The 24,977-nt window shown below is 33.2% G+C and overlaps 2 protein-coding genes and 1 long non-coding RNA gene across 10 annotated transcripts in view; 1 reads left to right on the forward strand and 2 right to left on the reverse strand.

The window, feature by feature from the left end:
* Nucleotides 1-9,089: 9,089 nt before the first annotated feature.
* On the forward strand, nucleotides 9,090-23,059 carry LOC127839376 (uncharacterized). Of its 3 annotated transcripts, none has more exons than XM_052367757.1 (4): nucleotides 9,090-9,303; nucleotides 21,860-21,960; nucleotides 22,323-22,393; nucleotides 22,793-23,059. In XM_052367757.1, exons 1-4 carry the CDS (start codon nucleotides 9,241-9,243, stop codon nucleotides 22,921-22,923), a joined length of 366 nt encoding a protein of 121 aa, XP_052223717.1. In that variant the 5' UTR covers nucleotides 9,090-9,240; the 3' UTR covers nucleotides 22,924-23,059. The 3 variants fall into 3 exon arrangements, with proteins under 3 accessions (XP_052223717.1, XP_052223716.1, XP_052223718.1); XM_052367756.1 differs by lacking the exons at nucleotides 21,860-21,960; nucleotides 22,323-22,393; nucleotides 22,793-23,059 and adding exons at nucleotides 9,847-9,947; nucleotides 10,310-10,380; nucleotides 10,780-11,177 and having other exon boundaries at nucleotides 9,103-9,303; XM_052367758.1 differs by lacking the exon at nucleotides 9,090-9,303 and adding an exon at nucleotides 21,152-21,306.
* On the reverse strand, nucleotides 15,434-18,853 carry LOC127839381 (uncharacterized). Its single transcript, XR_008030310.1, has 3 exons — nucleotides 18,779-18,853; nucleotides 16,091-16,188; nucleotides 15,434-15,741 (listed from the first exon to the last, which is right to left on the reverse strand). It is a non-coding gene; the product is annotated as an uncharacterized LOC127839381 (long non-coding RNA).
* Nucleotides 22,885-24,977, reverse strand: part of LOC127839356 (stimulator of interferon genes protein-like) — a 155,095-nt gene continuing 153,002 nt past the window's right edge. For all 6 annotated transcript variants that reach the window (XM_052367704.1, XM_052367705.1, XM_052367703.1 and 3 more), the window contains one exon: nucleotides 22,885-24,470. In XM_052367704.1, coding sequence (XP_052223664.1) covers nucleotides 24,394-24,470 — 77 coding nt within the window. In that variant the 3' untranslated portion in view covers nucleotides 22,885-24,393. The remainder of the gene's footprint in view (nucleotides 24,471-24,977) is intronic.

The following is a 24,977-nucleotide window of genomic DNA, read 5'->3' on the forward strand; positions in this document are numbered from 1 at the left end:
ATCCCCTTAGTTATTGTTAAATATCGTCATGACAACTTACTGTGATATTTTATTCAAAAAAATACATTCTTTACAACGAAAAATATAAGTCATTTCCTCAAAACATACTTCGGATAAGTACATGACAGTTTGACATCTGACAAGCCATTTACTTAATATGACTTGTGTACCGCCTTAGGCATCATATGATTACTATTTCGACTATTTGGTATTTTGTCATTTTACGCACGTGCAGCCAGTAAATTTTTGACAGGCGCGCGCCACTTTATTGCCCTAGAGTAATGGGTAATGATAGACGAAACTGTTCATATCATGATTTCATAAACCTCATCTTTACTACTAAAGTTTTGCCGTTGGGCATAGATTTATTGACATGTTTGACCTGTGCACTTGTAAAAATGCGCAAATATGACAAGGCAGACTTTTATATATATGCATTCATAATATAAGAACACGTATCGGTATACTTCAAAATTCAGGTCTTTGCTCCTAATCGAACTACTCAAATAATTCTTATGCGACATCGCATCTTCTGTACATAGCGTAATTTGCTTCGATGGCACAGGGATAAATTCTCTAACTCATGAGGACGCTAAGGTTATCAGAACCTCGGGCTCGGTATGTCCGAACGCTGATCAGTCAGCCGTGCTCATAAAATATAATTGTAACCCTTAAACAATTATATTAGAAATTTAATGCGTACATATCGTTATATTTTAACTGCGCTATAGGCGTCAGATCGCATTAAATTCTTACTTAAAATTACTCAAAACCTTCAATATTACCGATATCCTACATATATTTGCAATAACAAAAATTCGTATATACATATTTACATAATATATTTTTTTTAAGTGTCTGCCCTATTCATATTCGCACTCAACATATTTCTCTTATAAATGTGTTTACCCTCCTAATTTCTGTATTCTATGAATGCATGAAACCATAGTCAAGTATACTGATTTTTTGTGTACGTCTCTAAATTCTCATTTATGTGCAGGTTTCTATTTCATATCTTATATCAAATGACGTCAAAATCGGATACTCTCTAATGTTAATTCCGACCTTATAAGTTCCTTTAATATAATACCAAAATATTAGACTGCCTTCAAAAATCCTTAATTATAAAAATGTACACGCCTCATATATCCGTATTCCTATAATGTCAAATTAATGAAACATTTTTCAGACATGCTCATTTTCTCATACGTTCTAATTTCATGAAAACTTGCAAAAATATCAAAAATTAAAAAAATACCATCCATTACATATGTATCTATACTATGCAAAAATGTGTCCGTACATAATTATATATTCTAACAATGAAAAAATATAGAAAATTCTCTAAATACTCCCAATTATTTGTGCGACTCTAATTTCAGTATTTTTATAATTCACAAAAATTATGTAAATTTGAAATACTTTCCTATTCATTAATTTTATTCTATTCTCAATTTACCGATATTTTTAGAAAAAATACTGATTAATGAAAAACTGTATTGATTTCGATATTTGCATAATTTCTCCGTACATGATTAATTATTTCTCTAACACTTTACTACGTAAAATTCTTTAAAACAATTCCTCAAAATTTCGTCGTCATGACGCCTTTTACTTTTTATTTCTTACTTGAAAAAATTTGAAATAAACCCCTGTTTGCCATAATTTATGAAAAACACTGACCGTTTTCCATGTCGCGTTGGTTTTTTTCCTGTTGGCCGTTAAAACGAGTGGCACTTCTGTTGATCCTGGGTTGATCCTGTCACTGCGCACCATAAAATGTACTGTGTCACGTAATTACACATTGTTCCTTGATAATACACATTAACAACCAAAGTTCATTTCTGTTTTCATCGAGATTTATTTCTGTTGAATATTTTCTAACACAACGCTTGCTAATGTTCATGAAATACAATTTTACAGCGCGGTGGCCGACATGGCCACCACGTCAAGAAGACGTGACAAATCTCTAACCGCCGACTCCCCGAAAGGCTCCAATGGGTCCTCTCTGCATATTTTGACGAGGTATTTATACCAATTTCGTTACGTACTCGCCTAATTCGTGACCCACGCCTGTCATCAAGTAATAAGCGTCAAACGTGTGCATCTTGGCGTTCATAGACAGATGACATATCGTCCCGCCGGATTTTACGCCTCTGTACTCGCGGGTCTCCCTTTAATTTGACATCTCCAATTTGTATTTACACCTGGAAAACGCATCGGCATGTCGCTTCTTCCAGCTTAATGTACCTACTAATTGTTTATATGCATTTTGCGAGTCACGATTCTTATATTTTTACGCATCGGAATGTCGCTTCTTCCCGCTTAATGTACCTACTTATTGTTTATATGCATTTTGCGAGTCACGATTCTTATATTTTTCTGTTCGTTACATATTACTGAAAAATATCTATTATCCTTTCATAAAATAAACTCATAATAATAAAATACATTGCATATACATTTTACTGAAATATACCCATTATAACCCGTTACATTACAAGTTGTCTGCTCTTGTTTATAAGTTGGGGTCATGTTGGTAAAGAAGTATGCAAAATATGAAAGCAATATGTCAATGGACATTGAAAATATTTGGGGTGGTACGCAAAACTTTAACATTTGCACGCTAACGGGAACGCCGACGCCGGGGTGGGTAGGATAGCTCCACTATATATATTTCATTTATAATAGTCGAGCTAAAAATCCTGTAAAGAAGATTAACACGGAAGAACTGCACACATGGATTTCTCAGAACCAAATTAAGTGTTATTATGAAATTGGACGTTACAAATAGGGTTACATTATTATGCTTAATAGTTCTGAACATTTTATTAAAATTACATGGAATGTTTGAATTTTAAAAACATTGTTATAGACAATGAATTTTTATTACTAAACTGTTTCCCATAAGGCCAAAAAAATATTGTTTCTGGTCACCAGATTGACCCTCTTTTTTGTATCCCCACCCAATCTTTTTTTATTGACACTTTCTTTAAATATGTCAAAAGTCAATTATTTATAAGTAAGTTCTTTTTAAGGTAGATTTGATAATTTTTCAACCAAAATAAGCATAGCAGCACAATTAAGAACAGAACAGAAAAGAACTTTATTAGGTAACTTATACTACATGGTATATCGTTACAAACAAATGTTCATTTATAAACATAAATCACGCAACTTCCGTACCATTCTCACACATTTTCACCCATACGCACTATCCTAAGAAACACACAAACATACACACACACTCACACTAACATATGCATTAATTCAACATAGAATATACATTTTCATCAAACATAAATGATACATAAATCAATCCAATCAAATTATTTCAGATATTTAAAATATTCGAGGATAGACTTTCCTAAAATGATGTGAACATTCAATTAATCAAGGTATCTTGTAATAATAATATGTATGCTTTTAGTTAGGTGACAGTTTACTAAAATCATATTCTATCCCCAGTTCATTATTACACAAATCACAACAAATTGAAAACTGTTAGACATCCTTAGTTTCAAAACCAAAATACTGGTTAACTAAAGTTCTTCGGCAGATAGTTGAGTTTCCACAATAGTCCTTCATTCCTCTGGTCATATGTGCAGATGCAATGACTGATTTGTCAAAGAAGAGAATGGCCAGGGCATCAACATGGCTTCTTCCTGCTCTGCCAATCTCTTGTATGTAAGCTGCAAATATAGTGTGTGTGTATATATATATATATATATATATATATATATATATATATATATATATATATATATATATATATATATATATATAAATGAAGATGTACTTTTTGCTAAAAATATTTGGAAAATTGTTTCTAGTTTTAGGAAAACTTTGTTAATAGTTAATAAACAGCTCCAGAAAAAAGGATTATTTATGTCATGTTTGAGCTGAGAGAACAGATTAGAACTTAAAGCACAAAATAAAGTTGTATAAGCTCAGGTCAGTTTGTTTGCATCAGCAGATCAAAACTTCATTATCTATTATCTTGTTTGTGCTCAATGCTCAATTCTGTGCTCATTGCTCAAACTGCAAATAGTTTTGTTGACTTTTATATCTAATATTGGAGCTTAAGTATGCTTACATTATGACCAATGTTGTTTAATTCTGTGTTCGCAATCAGAGACGTAGATAACAACGTCTCTGTCGCAATGCATCTGTAACTGACTGGCAGTTGATAACCTGAAAAAAGAAGAAAGCAGTGTAGTGTAAGGGCTAGTTTAAATAATTAGACCTTGGTTACCCAGGATTATCATCCCACCAAGGAAAATTACAAGCATCTGGATTTAAGCTCGCTCGGTAGGCATGCTAGAATAATGGTCATCACAGGTTTTAGTCCAGCATGTGTCATAATCTCTTTCTCTTGTGTACTATGACTATGTAAATTGCTTAGCAGTTGAATTGAAAATAAAAAAAAAATTACCGATTATTTACAATAATAATTATTTTAACTCAGCTTTCTCAGCCATCATAGCAAAAATTGCAAGTACAATAGGACAATGTAAATAGTTCTATTAGAACAAAGACCTATAGAATACACAGATTGGCAACTTCGCGCCTTATCGGGCTATCTCGCGGCGGGGTCACGTGGTCGAGAAACTGATACGACCACTTTGGATCAGCAGACGATTTATTCCATAAATCAATCGGAGGAGTCCGAAGATAGCCGATGTATCACGATTGCGATAAGATAGCGACGTGTCCAGTAGCAACGGCTACGATTATCGAGCAAAGTTATGCGAAAATGTTACGGCGCTCTAGAAAGGCGGCTGTAACTTGGTCAATGATCCGATTTTTATAAAATAAAGTTTCATAGAAACATGAGTAATTATGCTTTTACAAAATCTCGATTCTATTGACCTAAAATAAGAATTTATAATGCCGCGATCGTTGAAGTAATAGCGCTATAAGAATTTCCAAATCGCGGCGAGAATGCCGTTGAATTATTTATTTGAAAGGCTTTTGCTGATAACATTTTCTTGTATACATTTTTAATGCAAACATTTAAAACCTTTTAAAATAATATTATTTCAAAACGGATAGATATATGTGGACACATAGATCTAGGTCTCTGATAAAAACAACATTACAGTATAATAAATGCTATGATCGGTCGATCCAAAAACGGTTTCAGTTAGTCTTATTTCAATATTGATTCTGTGGATTTTTTCAATTTTTTAATTCTCTATTTTTTATTTAGATCTTATTCATGAGTAATAGGTTATTAAAGTTTTGTTTGTAACCAAGTTTTTTTCTAATGGTAATTAATAAAAGCTCTTAGTGTCATGGACTAGGATTTCGCGAAAAGAAAACAAAACAAACATTTCACGCGCGTGTTAATTGTCGGATCAATAAGCTAACTGAAGGAGATGTTATGTTTGTATAAAAAATGACAAAGGTTTTCACAATGAACCAAAGCACGTTTGACGACAGGTGTGTACAATAGGGTATACGAGCTAAAAATTGTACCAACTTTGTACAAGGCCAAAATCCTTTACAATGAACATTTTCCTCTAGTTTGTTTAATTCAAACCTAGATAAACATATCACCAAGCATAAAAATCTGACTTTATCTATTTGGGATGAAAAATGAAAAAGTTTATCAAAAAGAACAAAAACACGTTTGACAGCAATAGTGTACAACAGAGGAAAAGAGCTTAAAATTGTACCAACATTGTATAAGGCCAAATCCTTGAACATTTTCTTCTACGTTTTTGTAATTTATACTTAGATTAACATCTCTCCTAGCATAAAAATCATAATTCAACGATTTGGGATGAGAAATAGAAACGTTTAAAAAAAAGAAACAAACCATTTTGGCGACAGGTGTGAAAATGATTGAATGAAATAACAGTATTAAATTGTACAAAGGCAAAATCCTTTAAAATGCCTTATTTTCGTCTACTTTTTATAAATCATACCTAGATTAACATCTCACCTAGCATAACCATCTTACTTAATCAATCTGTGATGAGAAATGAAGAAGTTTTTGACAAAGATCGTTTGGGCGTTTCAATTTTTCAAAAATTATCGAAAATGAACAAATCCATTGTTCTCTTTCAAATTCCGATAAATTAATAATACATTAGAATAATCACTACCAAAACCTGAAGCATTATCAACAAAGAAAATACAAACTTATTTTTATTTACAAACAAAAAAAATATTTTCAATATGTCTGTTTGCGGCGACCGACTTTGCCCATAATTGATTGCTTTAAAACAAAATGGCCGACAGTAGCTGGAACAGGTAAGAATCTACAGGTTTACCGGCAACTCCAAAATCGATGTCACGTGACCCGCGTCCGCCGTTAGATATTATCGCATATCGCTATCGCGAAGACGAAAGTTTCCAATCTGTGGTATCTATAGGTCTTTGATTAGAATGAGCAGTGGCTTGTAAAATTTATTATATAGCTGTTTGTTATAAATGAGCATTGATAAAACAATCAAATTAAATGGATGTACAAATACATTATCGATTTTTAAACAGAATAAATAGTATTATGTAAGCCAAAAATGTACACATCATTGGTAAAAATAAGGATTTTGACGGTTCTATTACTCCATATAATAAATGTTATCCGAAATTACATTTTCCATTTATTTATCCGAAAACTATTCAACTTATGAAGAATGAAAAATCTCATACAAAATCAATCGTTCCGTGAAAATGAGTCATACCATTGAAATACTTAATTATAATACTGATCAAGAGATAAATAATTTGCACAACGAACCACGTTTTAAAATTTGCTAGTTAACTTACTATTGCCATCGCCTCCGCTATAACTTCGTCTGTACCTGCTGACTCTTCGTATACAATGGGGCAGGTTATCCAGAATAAACGTTAAATTGACATAACAAACAATTTGATTGGCTGAGCTAAGTCGGGATCTCGAGATGACGAAAATGCTCTCCTCTTTTATTAAATGCACTCTGCCTTTTTTTCTGCACCGCTCTTTTTTAATTGTACGCCGCTTTAGTTTTGGTTTGCACTCCTCTTTTTTCTATCTCGTGGCCACGACATAGCTAACTCGTTGCCACGAGATAGAAAAAAGAGGAGAGCAATTTAAAACAAGAGAAGCACCGCTCTTTTTTTAATTGCTCGCCGCTTTTATTTAGTTTTGCACTCCTCTTTTTCTAGAAAAAAGTGGAGAGCAATTTAAAAAAAGAGAAGTGAATGTCACCTCTATGCCACCGTAGTTAAGGGATGTTGCGGCAGTTTATTTAACCGAGGATATATTTATAGCAGGACCGAGGATGCTTTTATCATAACTCAATATATGTGTTATCAGTATCCAATCTCCACGCAGAGTTGTCGTTCCTTGCTCTCACTTACACCTCTGCGAAAGGCTGAGCATGCCATATTGCCCAGAAACTGGGCAAAACCGAAAAAAACGCGTTCAAAGTACATTTGATTTAGATTTTTTAGGATCAGAGGCGTAAATAATGAAATAGGAATTTTAAATTTACGATTCTTCGTGCAAAAACTTGCGAGTTTTAATGCAACTCTTTGGAACTTTTTTATTGCCCATGGAATCATTTCACGCACTTCACAAATGTAAATAATTGAACATAATTTGTATTGAGTGACGTTAGGCATTGCTTCTTCGTATGCATGTATGTAGGTTTGTTAACATAAAAAACAATATCAATTTTATAATAATGAATTAAGACTGATATAAGGTATTATGGTATGAGATGGTTTTCTTTAATGCAGTGAATGTAATGTAACCGTCGTGCAAGAGATTGTTTAGTTTGCTGTAACCTCCATGATGAACTATTGGAATGATCATGACACGGATGAGACGCTTTCATCGAAATAGTCCGTTCTGAGCCCACCACAGGGGTGAATGTAATGTAGCCGTTGTGCAAGACATTGATCAGTATCATCATAAATGACCGAGTTGGTTCTTAATACAATTGTAAAAGGTTCGATCCCAGCAGGGGTTAACTTTTTTTACTTTTTATTTCTATTTTTAATTTCATTCTTGTTATATACCGGAGCTCTTTAGTCCAGTTGTTTACATTTTTTTAATTTAAAGCATTTAATCACAACTTCAAAACATGCCGAAATATCTTAAAATTTAACTTGTGTACTCCATTTTATTGGTATTGTGAGGTTTAATTAAATAGTATATGATGTATCTTAGCTTATAAAAATGATATGATGTATCTTAGCTTATCTAAATGTTGCCAATTTTATAGGATATTAATTATTTTTCTTCAATTAGAGACTATTCAGTTTTATTGAAAAAGTACATTTTATATAACGGTGAATAAAATAAAAACAAGACCGATGGCTCTATGATTTCATTTTTCATATAGTATCTGTATATATATCTTAAATATATTTTGACAAAATCGAATAGATGGGAAAAAATCAGCAAAACTGCAGCAACACCCCTTAATAGTTGTGATTCGTTATCTTGAGATAAATATATATTTTCGACAAAGTCCAAAATCGGCCAATTGTTATGATATAAACAAGTACGCATAGTCCGTCTCCCAGAATGATATGGAAACGATAACACTCCAATATCTAATACGATTTAATGTATTTAAACGTTGAATGCAGTTTAACTTAATGACATATGATTAATGTTTAACAACATTGGTTACCATAAAGAAAATGTACACATATCACACATGTGAGTGTACACTGACACGCGTGTGGGCGAATAACATACCACAACTATCCTTTCAAAGATTTTTTTCCGATCTATAAATCTATCTTTGTTTTTAAACGAAACATTATTGTACAAAGGGTTCGAGCCTATTGTATCCTGCATGAATGCATACACCCAGTTTGTTTTGCGCTGCAGTGTCCTACGAGCGTTCTGTTTGCATTTCTATCTGCTTTAAGTAACGTGTTATGAACATTGTCGAATAACCTTAATCTTTTTAAGAACATGTAACAAAAATAGTAAGATAAGCACGTCATTATGTCTCAAAAGTATTAAATTATCGTTTCTTACAGTAGACCAACGGATGCATATAATCTCCAGAATGTATTCGGTTGTTCAAATTGTTATCAAGCGAGCAAGACCAACAGACACATGTAATCTCCTTGCATGAAAAACAAACATAATTTATCTTCAAACGTTCTTAAAAAGTTTTTGGTTTTACAAATGTTTGGCTGATAACGATTACGCATTGACAAAGAAACTTGCATACGCGTCATAGTTATAACTCTGTTTGAGTCGAAAGCATCGTTGTCTTCAAGATGTTTCTAAAGACTGTGCTATTGGTCGTATTTCTCTACAACGGACTTGTTAGTGGTTCAACCGTAAGTACTAGAATGTTGCGCTATACATGCGCGATACATTTATGAACATAATGTTGCAGTTTTGTTTTCTTATGTATTAGTGCACGTTAATCTATATCGATATAGTTTGTGCAGAATCTTTTTAAAACGTGGCGTAAAATTAAGACCTGCCATACAGGTTTATGTACACACGTACAAGCAGAAACGCAATTTACATGTTGTTACGGCTAGCAACTTCGTGATCATATGCCGTATTCCATCATGATGATATCATGATTGTATTATACATGATGATTCCGTAGACAAAATACCATCGTTGTAAAAAGAAACGAAAACTTTGTGAAAGATTCGAAGAGGAGCATTATAAAACAAAGGTCCAGCTCAATTGTAAATGACACTAGCTGTAACATCATTTCACAATCGAATTAAGGTTTCGCACCAGAAAGCTCATTGTTTATTTGATCGACCAAGGAACCACTCTTGTCGCTCTGTTGGAAATCGGGTACATTGCTACGCATTAGGGCTACACATCGGTTCAAAATGTTTATATTCTATTTTATCTAGACGTGGCCATACTACTATACTACTGCAGCATATCCAACGACCGCAGCGGCTGGTTGCGGAGCTTGTCCAACCTGCCCACCCGGATACAGCACGTACCAAACGTAAAAATAGTTTCTAAACTGTGTCATATTTTAATTGTTTAATGTATGTGCAGTATTATACAATTATGAATGATTGTTCCGTCTGATTGTCAAATGATTCAATAATAATGTTGTTTTAGGGTGGCAGTAGAAAAAATAGCAAATACGTTTTGGGACAATCGCAGACGTTATTCGCTCTTCTTTCTTTACAATGCTTTTGGTGTACGTTTATATAAAACATCTCATAACGACATTTAAGTAATCTATGCAATTATTGTTTTGTTAGAAACGGTTGAGCAACTGTACGTGTATTACCGGTATCGCCGGTTTGAAAAAATTGCAATTGTGAAATGAAACCAAATAACCCGCTATCACCCTTACAGGAACAATCATGGTCAGTGCAGATGCCTCTGTGAATACACAGGATATTATTATCAAGCTTCTACACCGCAGCGTAAGTTTTACTTTTCTGTACATTCGACCGATTTGCCTTTCATACTAAAAATTATATATATTTATTGTTAATGAAACTCAGTAGAGTAATGGACTGTGTGAATTAAATGGGTTATGTACGTGCATATTCCTGATCGAGGAGTTACATGACAAGAGTTCACCTACGGGGTGGTGTACATATGACATTGTACCTATAACGCGATTTCAAGGTCTGATCTCTCCTTTATACCAGCTTCATATCTACGGTACCCGTACTATTTTTGTATAATTTCTGATTTTATGTAATGGGAAATATTGCCTTATGTTGTTTATTTGATCCTAGGAATTTCGTATTCAAAACAATAAGCCCTCAAGAGTTTTGTTGCAAACATGTTATTAATGTATTATTAACGTACATCAGATGTTGGACGTGGCGTACTGATGCAGATCCTACGGAACCTTCAGACCAACGCTGCTGCCCTCGAGCAGATGGCCTCAGGGGTCAGCGACGAGGCAAACATAGCAGAAAGCGTGGCAAATAGCAGTAAATAGTCAACAAATTATCCCAAAAGAAAAAAATTGTGATTTATAAATATGACTGACGATTTTCTGACAGTTCTTTTTCCATCAAACCACGGCAACGTATTATTAGCGAATAAAAAACCATTATATAATAATGCATCTTGTATTTTCTGAAATATTAAAAACGTATTCATTCTATTGATCATTGTAATTTTGGTTTTGTTTGTTCAACAGTATCATGGAAGTAAATATGTATCATATGGCTTTCAGAGAGAATAAATCCTTATTTGAACTCGATCCAATTTTAAATGAACAATCCACCAAAAGAATTCAATGCACTTTGAGAGGAAATCAGGTCAATGGAAGAAAATTCATTGATTTTATTTCATTTCGTTTGTAAAAAATCATTTAATGATGTTTATACTCAAAGGCGCTACATTTACATTATGCCTGGTACGAACAGAGTGTACTTACTCGATTAAATCCAGAGGCATCATCAGCATCGCACGTACATAAATTATACGATACTAAATTACAATATAATTTTCATTGATTTACGCAAAAGAAGATTTCAGTGCGTTTCAGTCTTTATTTTAGTTGGAATAATAACGATTACAAACGATTTGTTTTCTTGTAGTTTTCGAAAATATTTAAGGAGTTCGACATGAATAAAGATAAATTAAAGTTCAAATGCTCCGCAGTATTATCCGTAAATGCTCAAAATCATTAAACAAAGTAAAAAAAAGTTAACCATTCAAAAGATAGTGTTTCTTTTAGCAACAGTCAAAGTTTCAACGCTAGTTTTGGTCTGGTAACATTTATTTAGCAACATACACATTTTTTATTGTAAGACAATATTTGAATTTTTCGCGACGATGTCCGAACATGTCCGAACAGTTTCGAGCGAACGCGAGATCGGCCTTGGGCAGCGTCGGAAGAATGACGTAGTTCTCACACATAAGCGTTGTGTATTTAAGATCGGTAACTGCTAAAAATTAACGAATACTTCTCAAAATAAAGTTTACCCATAAACACCATTGTTCCTTATTCAATAGCCAAAATGTAAACGCTAGATTTGGTCTGTTAACATTGATTAAACGAGATACAAAATGTCCCTTTTTATGTTTTAACAGAGTTTAATGTTGGCATTTGATGACTGCTGAAGAGTTTAAAGTGATATTATGGGCATCTAACAGTATAAAGGTGTCTATCGCAACCGTTTTTTATGGTGTTTTTACTTCATATACACTTAAATTTGGTAATGCAGCATCAAAATACTAAACAATATTCCGGAAAGAGAAAAATAATGCATATGAATATTAACCGTACTTTGTACGATGTGTACCTGAATTTAGTTTTAGTGCAGATTCGTACATACGAATGTCATTTTACGCACGTGCAGCCAGTAAATTTTTGACAGGCGCGCGCCACTTTATTGCCCTAGAGTAATGGGTAATGATAGACAAAACTGTTCATATCATGATTTCATAAACCTCATCTTTACTACTAAAGTTTTGCCGTTGGGCATAGATTTTTTGACATGTTTGACCTGTGTACTTGTAAAAATGCGCAAATATGACAAGGCAGACTTTTATATATATGCATTCATAATATAAGAACACGTATCGGTATACTTCAAAATTCAGGTCTTTGCTCCTAATCGAACTACTCAAATAATTCTTATGCGACATCGCATCTTCTGTACATAGCGTAATTTGCTTCGATGGCACAGGGATAAATTCTCTAACTCATGAGGACGCTAAGGTTATCAGAACCTCGGGCTCGGTATGTCCGAACGCTGATCAGTCAGCCGTGCTCATAAAATATAATTGTAACCCTTAAACAATTATATTAGAAATTTAATGCGTACATATCGTTATATTTTAACTGCGCTATAGGCGTCAGATCGCATTAAATCCTTACTTAAAATTACTCAAGACCTTCAATATTACCGATATCCTACATATATTTGCAATAACAAAAATTCCTATATACATATTTACATAATATATTTTTTTTAAGTGTCTGCCCTATTCATATTCGCACTCAACATATTTCTCTTATAAATGTGTTTACCCTCCTAATTTCTGTATTCTATGAATGCATGAAACCATAGTCAAGTATACTGATTTTTTGTGTACGTCTCTAAATTCTCATTTATGTGCAGGTTTCTATTTCATATCTTATATCAAATGACGTCAAAATCGGATACTCTCTAATGTTAATTCCGACCTTATAAGTTCCTTTAATATATTACCAAAATATTAGACTGCCTTCAAAAATCCTTAATTATAAAAATGTACACGCCTCATATATCCGTATTCCTATAATGTCAAATTAATGAAACATTTTTCAGACATGCTCATTTTCTCATACGTTCTAATTTCATGAAAACTTGCAAAAATATCAAAAATTAAAAAAATACCATCCATTACATATGTATCTATACTATGCAAAAATGTGTCCGTACATAATTATATATTCTAACAATGAAAAAATATAGAAAATTCTCTAAATACTCCCAATTATTTGTGCGACTCTAATTTCAGTATTTTTATAATTCACAAAAATTATGTAAATTTGAAATACTTTCCTATTCATTTATTCTATTCTCAATTTACCGATATTTTTAGAAAAAATACTGATTAATGAAAAACTGTATTGATTTCGATATTTGCATAATTTCTCCGTACATGATTAATTATTTCTCTAACACTTAACTACGTAAAATTCTTTAAAACAATTCTTCAAAATTTCGTCGTCATGACGCCTTTTACTTTTTATTTCTTACTTGAAAAAATTTGAAATAAACCCCTGTTTGCCATAATTTATGAAAAACACTGACCGTTTTCCATGTCGCGTTGGTTTTTTTCCTGTTGGCCGTTAAAACGAGTGGCACTTCTGTTGATCCTGGGTTGATCCTGTCACTGCGCACCATAAAATGTACTGTGTCACGTAATTACACATTGTTCCTTGATAATACACAGTAACAACCAAAGTTCATTTCTGTTTTCATCGAGATTTATTTCTGTTGAATATTTTCTAACACAACGCTTGCTAATGTTCATGAAATAGAGCTACAATTTTACAGCGCGGTGGCCGACATGGCCACCACGTCAAGAAGACGTGACAAATCTCTAACCGCTGACTCCCCGAATGGCTCCAATGGGTCCTCTCTGCATATTTTGACGAGGTATTTATACCAATTTCGTTACGTACTCGCCTAATTCGTGACCCACGCCTGTCATCAAGTAATAGGCGTCAAACGTGTGCATCTTGGCGTTCATAGACAGATGACATATCGTCCCGCCGGATTTTACGCCTCTGTACTCGCGGGTCTCCCTTTATTTTGACATCTCCAATTTGTATTTACACCTGGAAAACGCATCGGCATGTCGCTTCTTCCAGCTTAATGTACCTACTAATTGTTTATATGCATTTTGCGAGTCACGATTCTTATATTTTTACGCATCGGAATGTCGCTTCTTCCCGCTTAATGTACCTACTAATTGTTTATATGCATTTTGCGAGTCACGATTCTTATATTTTTCTGTTCGTTACATATTACTGAAAAATATCTATTATCCTTTCATAAAATAAACTCATAATAATAAAATACATTGCATATACATTTTACTGAAATATACCCATTATAACCCGTTACATTACAAGTTGTCTGCTCTTGTTTATAAGTTGGGGTCATGTTGGTAAAGAAGTATGCAAAATATGAAAGCAATATGTCAATGGACATTGAAAATATTTTGGGTGGTACGCAAAACTTTAACATTTGCACGCTAACGGGAACGCCGACGCCGGGGTGGGTAGGATAGCTCCACTATATATATTTCATTTATAATAGTCGAGCTAAAAATCCTGTAAAGAAGATTAACACGGAAGAACTGCACACATGGATTTCTCAGAACCAAATTAAGTGTTATTATGAAATTGGACGTTACAAATAGGGTTACATTATTATGCTTAATAGTTCTGAACATTTTATTAAAATTACATGGAATGTTTGAATTTTAAAAACATTGTTATAGACAATGAATTTTACTTACTAAACTGTTTCCCATAAGGCCAAAAAAATATTGTTTCTGGTCACCAGATTGACCCTCTTTTTTGTATCCCCACCCAATCTTTTTTTTATTGACACTTTCTTTAAATATGTCAAAAGTCAATTATTTATAAGTAAGTTCTTTTTAAGGTAGATTTGATAATTTTTCAACCAAAATAAGCATAGCAGCACAATTAAGAACAGAACAGAAAAGAACTTTATTAGGTAACTTATACTACATGGTATATCGTAACAAACAAATGTTCATTTATAAACATAAATCACGCAACATCCGTACCATTCTCACACATTTTCACCCATACGCACTATCCTAAGAAACACACAAACATACACACACACTCACACTAACATATGCATTAATCCAACATAGAATATACATTTTCATCAAACATAAATGATACATAAATCAATCCAATCAAATTATTTCAGATATTTAAAATATTCGAGGATAGACTTTCCTAAAATGATGTGAACATTCAATTAATCAAGGTATCTTGTAATAATAATATGTATGCTTTTAGTTAGGTGACAGTTTACTAAAATCATATTCTATCCCCAGTTCATTATTACACAAATCACAACAAATTGAAAACTGTTAGACATCCTTAGTTTCAAAACCAAAATACTGGTTAACTAAAGTTCTTCGGCAGATAGTTGAGTTTCCACAATAGTCCTTCATTCCTCTGGTCATATGTGCAGATGCAATGATTGATTTGTTAAAGAAGAGAATGGCCAGGGCATCAACATGGCTTCTTCCTGCTCTGCCAATCTCTTGTATGTAAGCTGCAAATATAATGTGTGTATATATATATATATATATAAATGAAGATGTACTTTTTGCGAAAAATATTAGGAAAATTGTTTCTAGTTTTAGGAAAACTTTGTTAATAGTTAATAAACAGCTCCAAAAAAAAAGGATTATTTATGTCATGTTTGAGCTGAGAGAACAGATTAGAACTTAAAGCACAAAATAAAGTTGTATAAGCTCAGGTCAGTTTGTTTGCATCAGCAGATCAAAACTTCATTATCTATTATCTTGTTTTTGCTCAATGCTCAATTCTGTGCTCATTGCTCAAACTGCAAATAGTTTTGTTGACTTTTATATCTAATATTGGAGCTTAATTATGCTTACATTATGACCAATGTTGTTTAATTCTGTGTTCGCAATCAGAGACGTAGATAACAACGTCTCTGTCGCAATGCATCTGTAACTGACTGGCTGTTGATAACCTGAAAAAAGAAGAAAGCAGTGTAGTGTAAGGGCTAGTTTAAATAATTAGACCTTGGTTACCCAGGATTATCATCCCACCAAGGAAAATTACAAGCATCTGGATTTAAGCTCGCTCGGTAGGCATGCTAGAATAATGGTCATCACAGGTTTTAGTCCAGCATGTGTCATAATCTTTTTCTCTTGTGTACTATGACTATGTAAATTGCTTAGCAGTTGAATTTAAAATATAAAAAAAAATACCGATTATTTACAATAATAATTATTTTAACTCAGCTTTCTCAGCCATCATAGCAAAAATTGCAAGTACAATAGGACAATGTTAATAGTTCTATTAGAACAAAGACCTATAGAATACACAGATTGGCAACTTCGCGCCTTATCGGGCTATCTCGCGGCGGGGTCACGTGGTCGAGAAACTGATAAGACCACTTTGGATCAGCAGACGATTTATTCCATAAATCAATCGGAGGAGTCCGAAGATAGCCGATGTATCACGATTGCGATAAGATAGCGACGTGTCCAGTAGCAACGGCTACGATTATCGAGCAAAGTTATGCGAAAATGTTACGGCGCTCTAGAAAGGCGGCTGTAACTTGGTCAATAATGATCCGATTTTTATAAAATAAAGTTTCATAGAAACATGAGTAATTATGCTTTTACAAAATCTCGATTCTATTGACCTAAAATAAGAATTTATAATGCCGCGATCGTTGAAGTAATAGCGCTATAAGAATTTCCAAATCGCGGCGAGAATGCCGTTGAATTATTTATTTGAAAGGCTTTTGCTGATAACATTTTCTTGTATACATTTTTAATGCAAACATTTAAAACCTTATAAAATAATATTATTTTAAAACGGATAGATATATGTGGACACATAGATCTAGGTCTCTGATAAAAACAACATTACAGTATAATAAATGCTATGATCGGTCGATCCAAAAACGGTTTCCGTTAGTCTTATTTCAATATTGATTCTGTGGATTTTTTCAATTTTTTAATTCTCTATTTTTTATTTAGATCTTATTCATGAGTTATAGGTTATTAAAGTTTTGTTTGTAACCAAGTTTTTTTTCTAATGGTAATTAATAAAAGCTCTTAGTGTCATGGACTAGGATTTCGCGAAAAGAAAACAAAACAAACATTTCACGCGCGTGTTAATTGTCGGATCAATAAGCTAACTGAAGGAGATGTTATGTTTGTATAAAAAATGACAAAGGTTTTCACAATGAACCAAAGCACGTTTGACGACAGGTGTGTACAATAGGGTATAAGAGCTAAAAATTGTACCAACTTTGTACAAGGCCAAAATCCTTTACAATGAACATTTTCCTCTAGTTTGTTTAATTCAAACCTAGATAAACATATCACCAAGCATAAAAATCTGACTTTATCTATTTGGGATGAAAAATGAAAAAGTTTATCAAAAAGAACAAAAACACGTTTGACAGCAATAGTGTACAACAGAGGAAAAGAGCTTAAAATTGTACCAACATTGTATAAGGCCAAATCCTTGAACATTTTCTTCTACGTTTTTGTAATTTATACTTAGATTAACATCTCTCCTAGCATAAAAATCATAATTCAACGATTTGGGATGAGAAATAGAAAAGTTTAAAAAAAAGAAACAAACCATTTTGGCGACAGGTGTGAAAATGATTGAATGAAATAACAGTATTAAATTGTACAAAGGCAAAATCCTTTAAAATGCCTTATTTTCGTCTACTTTTTATAAATCATACCTAGATTAACATCTCACCTAGCATAACCATCTAACTTAATCAATCTGTGATGAGAAATGAAGAAGTTTTTGACAAAGATCGTTTGGGCCTTTCAATTTTTCAAAAATTATCGAAAATGAACAAATCCATTGTTCTCTTTCAAATTCCGATAAATTAATAATACATTAGAATAATAACTACCAAAACCTGAAGCATTATCAACAAAGAAAATACAAACTTATTTTTATTTACAAACAAAAAAAATATATTCAATATGTCTGTTTGCGGCGACCGACTTTGCCCATAATTGATTGCTTTAAAACAAAATGGCCGACAGTAGCTGGAACAGGTAAGAATCTACAGGTTCACCGGCAACTCCAAAATCGATGTCACATGACCCGCGTCCGCCGTTAGATATTATCGCATATCGCTATCGCGAAGACGAGAGTTTCCAATCTGTGGTATCTATAGGTCTTTGATTAGAATGAGCAGTGGCTTGTAAAATTTATTATATAGCTGTTTGTTATAAATGAGCATTGATAAAACAATCAAATTAAATGGATGTACAAATACATTATCGATTTTTAAACAGAATAAATAGTATTATGTAAGCCAAAAATGTACACATCATTGGTAAAAATAAGGATTTTGACGGTTCTATTACTCCATATAATAAATGTTATCCGAAATTACATTTTCCATTTATTTATCCGGAAACTATTCAACTTATGAAGAATGAAAAATCTCATACAAAATCAATCGTTCCGTGAAAATGAGTCATACCATTGAAATACTTAATTATAATACTGATCAAGAGATAAATAATTTGCACAACGAACCACGTTTTAAAATTTGCTAGTTAACTTACTATTGCCATCGCCTCCGCTATAACTTCGTCTGTACCTGCTGACTCTTCGTATACAAAGGGGCAGGTTATCCAGAAAAAACGTTAAATTGACATAACAAACAATTTGATTGGCTGAGCTAAGTCGGGATCTCGAGATGACGAAAATGCTCTCCTCTTTTATTTAATGCACTCTGCCTTTTTTTCTGCACCGCTCTGTTTTAATTGTACGCCGCTTTAGTTTTGTTTTGCACTCCTCTTTTTTCTATCTCGTGGCCACGACATAGCTAACTCGTTGCCACGAGATAGAAAAAAGAGGAGAGCAATTTAAAACAAGAGAAGCACCGCTCTTTTTTTAATTGCTCGCCGCTTTTATTTAGTTTTGCACTCCTCTTTTTCTAGAAAAAAGTGGAGAGCAATTTAAAAAAAAGAGAAGTGAATGTCACCTCTATGCCACCGTAGTTAAGGGATGTTGCGGCAGTTTATTTAACCGAGGATATATTTATAGCAGGACCGAGGATGCTTTTATCATAACTCAATATATGTGTTATCAGTATCCAATCTCCACGCAGAGTTGTCGTTCCTTGCTCTCACTTACACCTCTGCGAAAGGCTGAGCATGCCATATTGCCCAGAAACTGGGCAAAACCGAAAAAAAACGCGTTCAAAGTACATTTGATTTAGATTTTTTAGGATCAGAGGCGTAAATAATGAAATAGGAATTTTAAATTTACGATTCTTCGTGCAAAAACTTGCGAGTTTTAATGCAACTCTTTGGAACTTTTTTATTGCCCATGGAATCATTTCACGCACTTCACAAATGTAAATAATTGAACATAATTTTTATTGAGTGACGTTAGGCATTGCTTCTTCGTATGTATGTATGTAGGTTTGTTAACATAAAAAACAATATCAATTTTATAATAATGAATTAAGACTTATATAAGGTATTATGGTATGAGATGGTTTTCTTTAATGCAGTGAATGTAATGTAACCGTCGTGCAAGAGATTGTTTAGTTTACTGTAACCTCCATGATGAACTATTGGAATGATCATGACACGGATGAGACGCTTTCATCGAAATAGTCCGTTCTGAGCCCACCACAGGGGTGAATGTAATGTAGCCGTTGTGCAAGACATTGATCAGTATCATCATAAATGACCGAGTTGGTTCTTAATACAATTGTAAAAGGTTCGATCCCAGCAGGGGTTAACTTTTTTTACTTTCTATTTCTATTTTTTAATTTCATTCTTGTTATATACCGGAGCTCTTTAGTCCAGTTGTTTACATTTTTTTTAATTTAAAGCATTTAATCACAACTTCAAAACATGCCGAAATATCTTAAAATTTAACTTGTGTACTCCATTGTATTGGTATTGTGAGGTTTAATTAAATAGTATATGATGTATCTTAGCTTATAAAAATGATATGATGTATCTTAGCTTATCTAAATGTTGCCTATTTTATAGGATATTAATTATTTTTCTTCAATTAGAGACTATTCAGTTTTATTGAAAAAGTACATTTTATATAACGGTGAATAAAATAAAAACAAGACCGGTGGCTCTATGATTTCGTTTTTAATATAGTATCTGTATATATATCTTTAATATATTTTGACAAAATCGAATAGATGGGAAAAAATCAGCAAAACTGCAGCAACACCCCTTAACAGTTGTGGTTCGTTATCTTGAGATAAATATATATTTTCGACAAAGTCCAAAATCGGCCAATTGTTATGATATAAACAAGTACGCATAGTCCGTCTCCCAGAATGATATGGAAACGATAACACTCCAATATCTAATACGATTTAATGTATTTAAACGTTGAATGCAGTTTAACTTAATGACATATGATTAATGTTTAACAACATTGGTTACCATAAAGAAAATGTACACATATCACACATGTGAGTGCACACTGACACGCGTGTGGGCGAATAACATACCACAACTATCCTTTCAATGATTTTTTTCCGATCTATAAATCTATCTTTGTTTTGTAAACGAAACATTATTGTACAAAGGGTTCGAGCCTATTGTATCCTGCATGAATGCATACACCCAGTTTGTTTTGCGCTGCAGTGTCCTACGAGCGTTCTGTTTGCATTTCTATCTGCTTTAAGTAACGTGTTATGAACATTGTCGAATAACCTTAATCCTTTTAAGAACATGTAACAAAAATAGTAAGATAAGCACGTCATTATGTCTCAAAAGTATTAAATTATCGTTTCTTACAGTAGACCAACGGATGCATATAATCTCCAGAATGTATTTGGTTGTTCAAATTGTTATCAAGCGAGCAAGACCAACGGACACATGTAATCTCCTTGCATGAAAAACAAACATAATTTATCTTCAAACGTTCTTAAAAAGTTTTTGGTTTTACAAATGTTTGGCTGATAACGATTACGCATTGACAAAAAAACTTGCATACGCGTCATAGTTATAACTCTGTTTGAGTCGAAACCATCGTTGTCTTCAAGATGTTTCTAAAGATTGTGCTATTGGTCGTATTTCTCTACAACGGACTTGTTAGTGGTTCAACCGTAAGTACTAGAATGTTGCGCTATACATGCGCGATACATTAATGAACATAATGTTGCAGTTTTGTTTTCGTATGTATTAGTGCACGTTAATCTATATCGATATAGTTTGTGCAGAATCTTTTTAAAACGTGGCGTTAAATTAAGACCTGCCATACAGGTTCATGTACACACGTACAAGCAGAAACGCAATTTACAAAATGTAAAATGTTGTTACGTATAGCAACTTCGTGATCATATGCCGTATTCCATCATGATGATGACATGATTGTATTATACATGATGATTCCGTAGACAAAATATCATCGTTGTAAAAAGAAACGAAAACTTTGTGAAAGATTCGAAGAGGAGCATTATAAAACAAAGGTCCAGCTCAATTGTAAATGACACTAGCTGTAACATCATTTCACAATCGAATTATGGTTTCGCACCAGAAAGCTCATTGTTTATTTGATCGACCAAGGAACCACTCTTGTCGCTCTGTTGGAAATCGGTTACATTGCTACGCATTAGGGCTACACATCGGTTCAAAATGTTTATATTCTATTTTATCTAGACGTGGCCATACTACTATACTACTGCAGCATATCCAACGACCGCAGCGGCTGGTTGCGGAGCTTGTCCAACCTGCCCACCCGGATACAGCACGTACCAAACGTAAAAATAGTTTCTAAACTGTGTCATATTTTAATTGTTTAATGTATGTGCAGTATTATACAATTATGAATGATTGTTCCGTCTGATTGTCAAATGATTCAATAATAATGTTGTTTTTGGGTGGCAGTAGAAAAAATAGCAAATACGTTTTGGGACAATCGCAGACGTTATTCGCTCTTCTTTCTTTACAATGCTTTTGGTGTACGTTTATATAAAACATCTCATAACGACATTTAAGTAATCTATGCAATTATTGTTTTGTTAGAAACGGTTGAGCAACTGTACGTGTATTACCGGTATCGCCGGTTTGAAGAAATTGCAATTGTGAAATGAAACCAAATAACCCGCTATCACCCTTACAGGAACAATCATGGTCAGTGCAGATGCCTCTGTGAATACACAGGATATTATTATCAAGCTTCTACACCGCAGCGTAAGTTTTACTTTTCTGTACATTCGACCGATTTGCCTTTCATACTAAAAATTATATATATTTATTGTTAATGAAACTCAGTAGAGTAATGGACTGTGTGAATTAAATGGGTTATGTACGTGCATATTCCTGATCGAGGAGTTACATGACAAGAGTTCACCTACGGGGTGGTGTACATATGACATTGTACCTATAACGCGTTTTCAAGGTCTGATCTCTCCTTTATACCAGCTTCATATCTACGGTACCCGTACTATTTTTGTATAATTTCTGATTTTATGTAATGGGAAATATTGCCTTATGTTGTTTATTTGATCCTAGGAATTTCGTATTCAAAACAATAAGCCCTCAAGAGTTTTGTTGCAAACATGTTATTAATGTATTATTAACGTACATCAGATGTTGGACGTGGCGTACTGATGCAGATCCTACGGAACCTTCAGACCAACGCTGCTGCCCTCGAGCAGATGGCCTCAGGGGTCAGCGACGAGGCAAACATAGCAGAAAGCGTGGCAAATAGCAGTAAATAGTCAACAAATTATCCCAAAAGAAGCTAAAAATAAAAATGTGTGATTTATAAATATTTATGACGGTTTTCTGACTGTTCTTTTCCCATCAAACAACGGCAACGTATTATTAGCGAATAAAAAACCATTATATAATAAATGCATCTTGTGTTTTCTGAAATATTAAAAACGTATTCATTTTATTGATCATTGTAATTTTGGTTGTGTTTTTTAAACAGTATCATGGAAGTAAATATTTATCATATGGCTTTAAGAGAAAATAAATCCTTATTTGAACTCGATCCAATTTTAAATGAACAATCCACGAAAAGAATTCAATGCACTTTGAGTGAGAGGAAATCAGGTCAATGGAAGAAAATTCATTTATTTTATTTCATTTCGTTTGTAAAAAAATCATTTAATGATGTTTATACTCGAAGGCGCCACATTTACATTATGCCTGGTACGAACAGAGTGTACTTACTCGATTAAATCCAGAGGCATCATCAGCATCGCGTGTACATAAATTATGCGATACTAAATTACACTATAATTTGTATTGATTTACCCAAAAGAAGATTTCAGTGCGTTTCAGTCTTTATTTTAGTTGGAATAATTACGATTAGAAACGATTTGTTTTCTTGTAGTTTTCGAAAATATTTAAGGAGTTCGACTTTAAATTGGCACGCAAAAGTGGTGTACAATATTAATGACAACTAACAAAAAAATTACGTGGTGCCATATTCTCTCATGCTCCGTCAACTGTTTGTCGAACAAACGAGAACCCCAAAATTCAAAACTATCAACATGAATAAAGATAAATAAAAGTTCAAATGCTCCGCAGTATTATCCGTAAATGCTCAAAATCATTAAATCAAGTAAAATAAAGTAAACCATTCAAAAGATAGTGTTTCTTTTAGCAATAGTCAAAGTTTCAACGCTAGTTTGGGTCTGGTAACATTTATTTAGCGACAAACAAATTTTTTAAGAATTACAAGTGCACCACCCATATCGTTAAAATGACAATAATCTTTTAAAATCGACGACTTTGGTGGACTTAAATGAGCAACAACTAACATAATTCTCAGAATAAAACATTGCATTTAATATTTGTCTTATTTCAAATACTAGTAAGCAGACATCAATTTTTTATTTATTTCGTTTGGATATACTATTCGATATTCACCAAACAAAATCTGCTTAGTATTGATACACAAACAACCCAATCAAGATAAACTGTTAGTTAAAAAACACAAATGGCAATTAGATTAAAACAACAAAATAAATCGTGACAAACTGAAGTTAACTAAAGTGAATATAATTCAAAATAAGAAATATATACAAAATTTAAATGTGTAGATGAGGCCAACAATAGAATAAATTATTGCTATGAACGCCACAACAGAATACCTCGTGGAGACAATTATGATTGATGCAAATTCAGTACTTTGTTCGTACTTATTTCTGGACAACAGTACAATAGTTGACTTGTTTTCAGTAAATGACAGTTGCTTCCGGGTCCATAATCTCCTTTTCCAAGAGATCTATAAGAGGAATGGCTGAATGTTGGTCTGCAACAATAAAAGCATGAACGTCGTTACTCATTGTATGTTAGATTTGTATTGGGTCAATGTGAAAGTTAATATTGAAAATTGTATTTACACTATAAAAGAAATGTTATATGCTTGATTAGTACGTTACTTTTTTTCCTTTCCGAAAAACTGTAACAAAGCTTCCGTAATGTATTTAGTTGAAAAACTCAACACGGCACGACTTCAATCCGAATCTAATGTCATTTAAAAACTTATGATGGCATATCCAGCATATTTGTCCTTGTTACGGCCATATAGAGTTAATGTGTTAGTAGTTGTGACTACCAATCAGCAATCCTATATGTTCGTCAGTTCGCGTTGCTTAAGCAGCAGACCTTCTCCCTCAAATTAATCTAATTTTGTCCAACTGAGATATGTAGTAATTACAATTTTTTTTGAAGAACTAGAAATTCACCACGTTTGATGAGTACACTCATTCCATAACGAAATATTTGAACAAGACTGATGAAATCAAAACAACTAATA

Source organism: Dreissena polymorpha, chromosome 7 (assembly GCF_020536995.1).
Source record: "Dreissena polymorpha isolate Duluth1 chromosome 7, UMN_Dpol_1.0, whole genome shotgun sequence".
In the NCBI taxonomy this organism is placed as follows: Eukaryota; Metazoa; Mollusca; class Bivalvia; order Myida; family Dreissenidae; genus Dreissena; species Dreissena polymorpha.

Excerpts from the sequence above, each read along its gene's own strand:
- LOC127839376 (XM_052367757.1), top strand. The coding sequence starts at position 9,241 with ATGTTTCTAAAGACTGTGCTATTGGTCGTATTTCTCTACAACGGACTT. Across the intron at positions 9,304-21,859 it reads GACTTGTTAGTGGTTCAACC|ACGTGGCCATACTACTATAC; the intron begins GTAAGTACTAGA and ends TATTTTATCTAG. Across the intron at positions 21,961-22,322 it reads GGATACAGCACGTACCAAAC|GAACAATCATGGTCAGTGCA; the intron begins GTAAAAATAGTT and ends TCACCCTTACAG.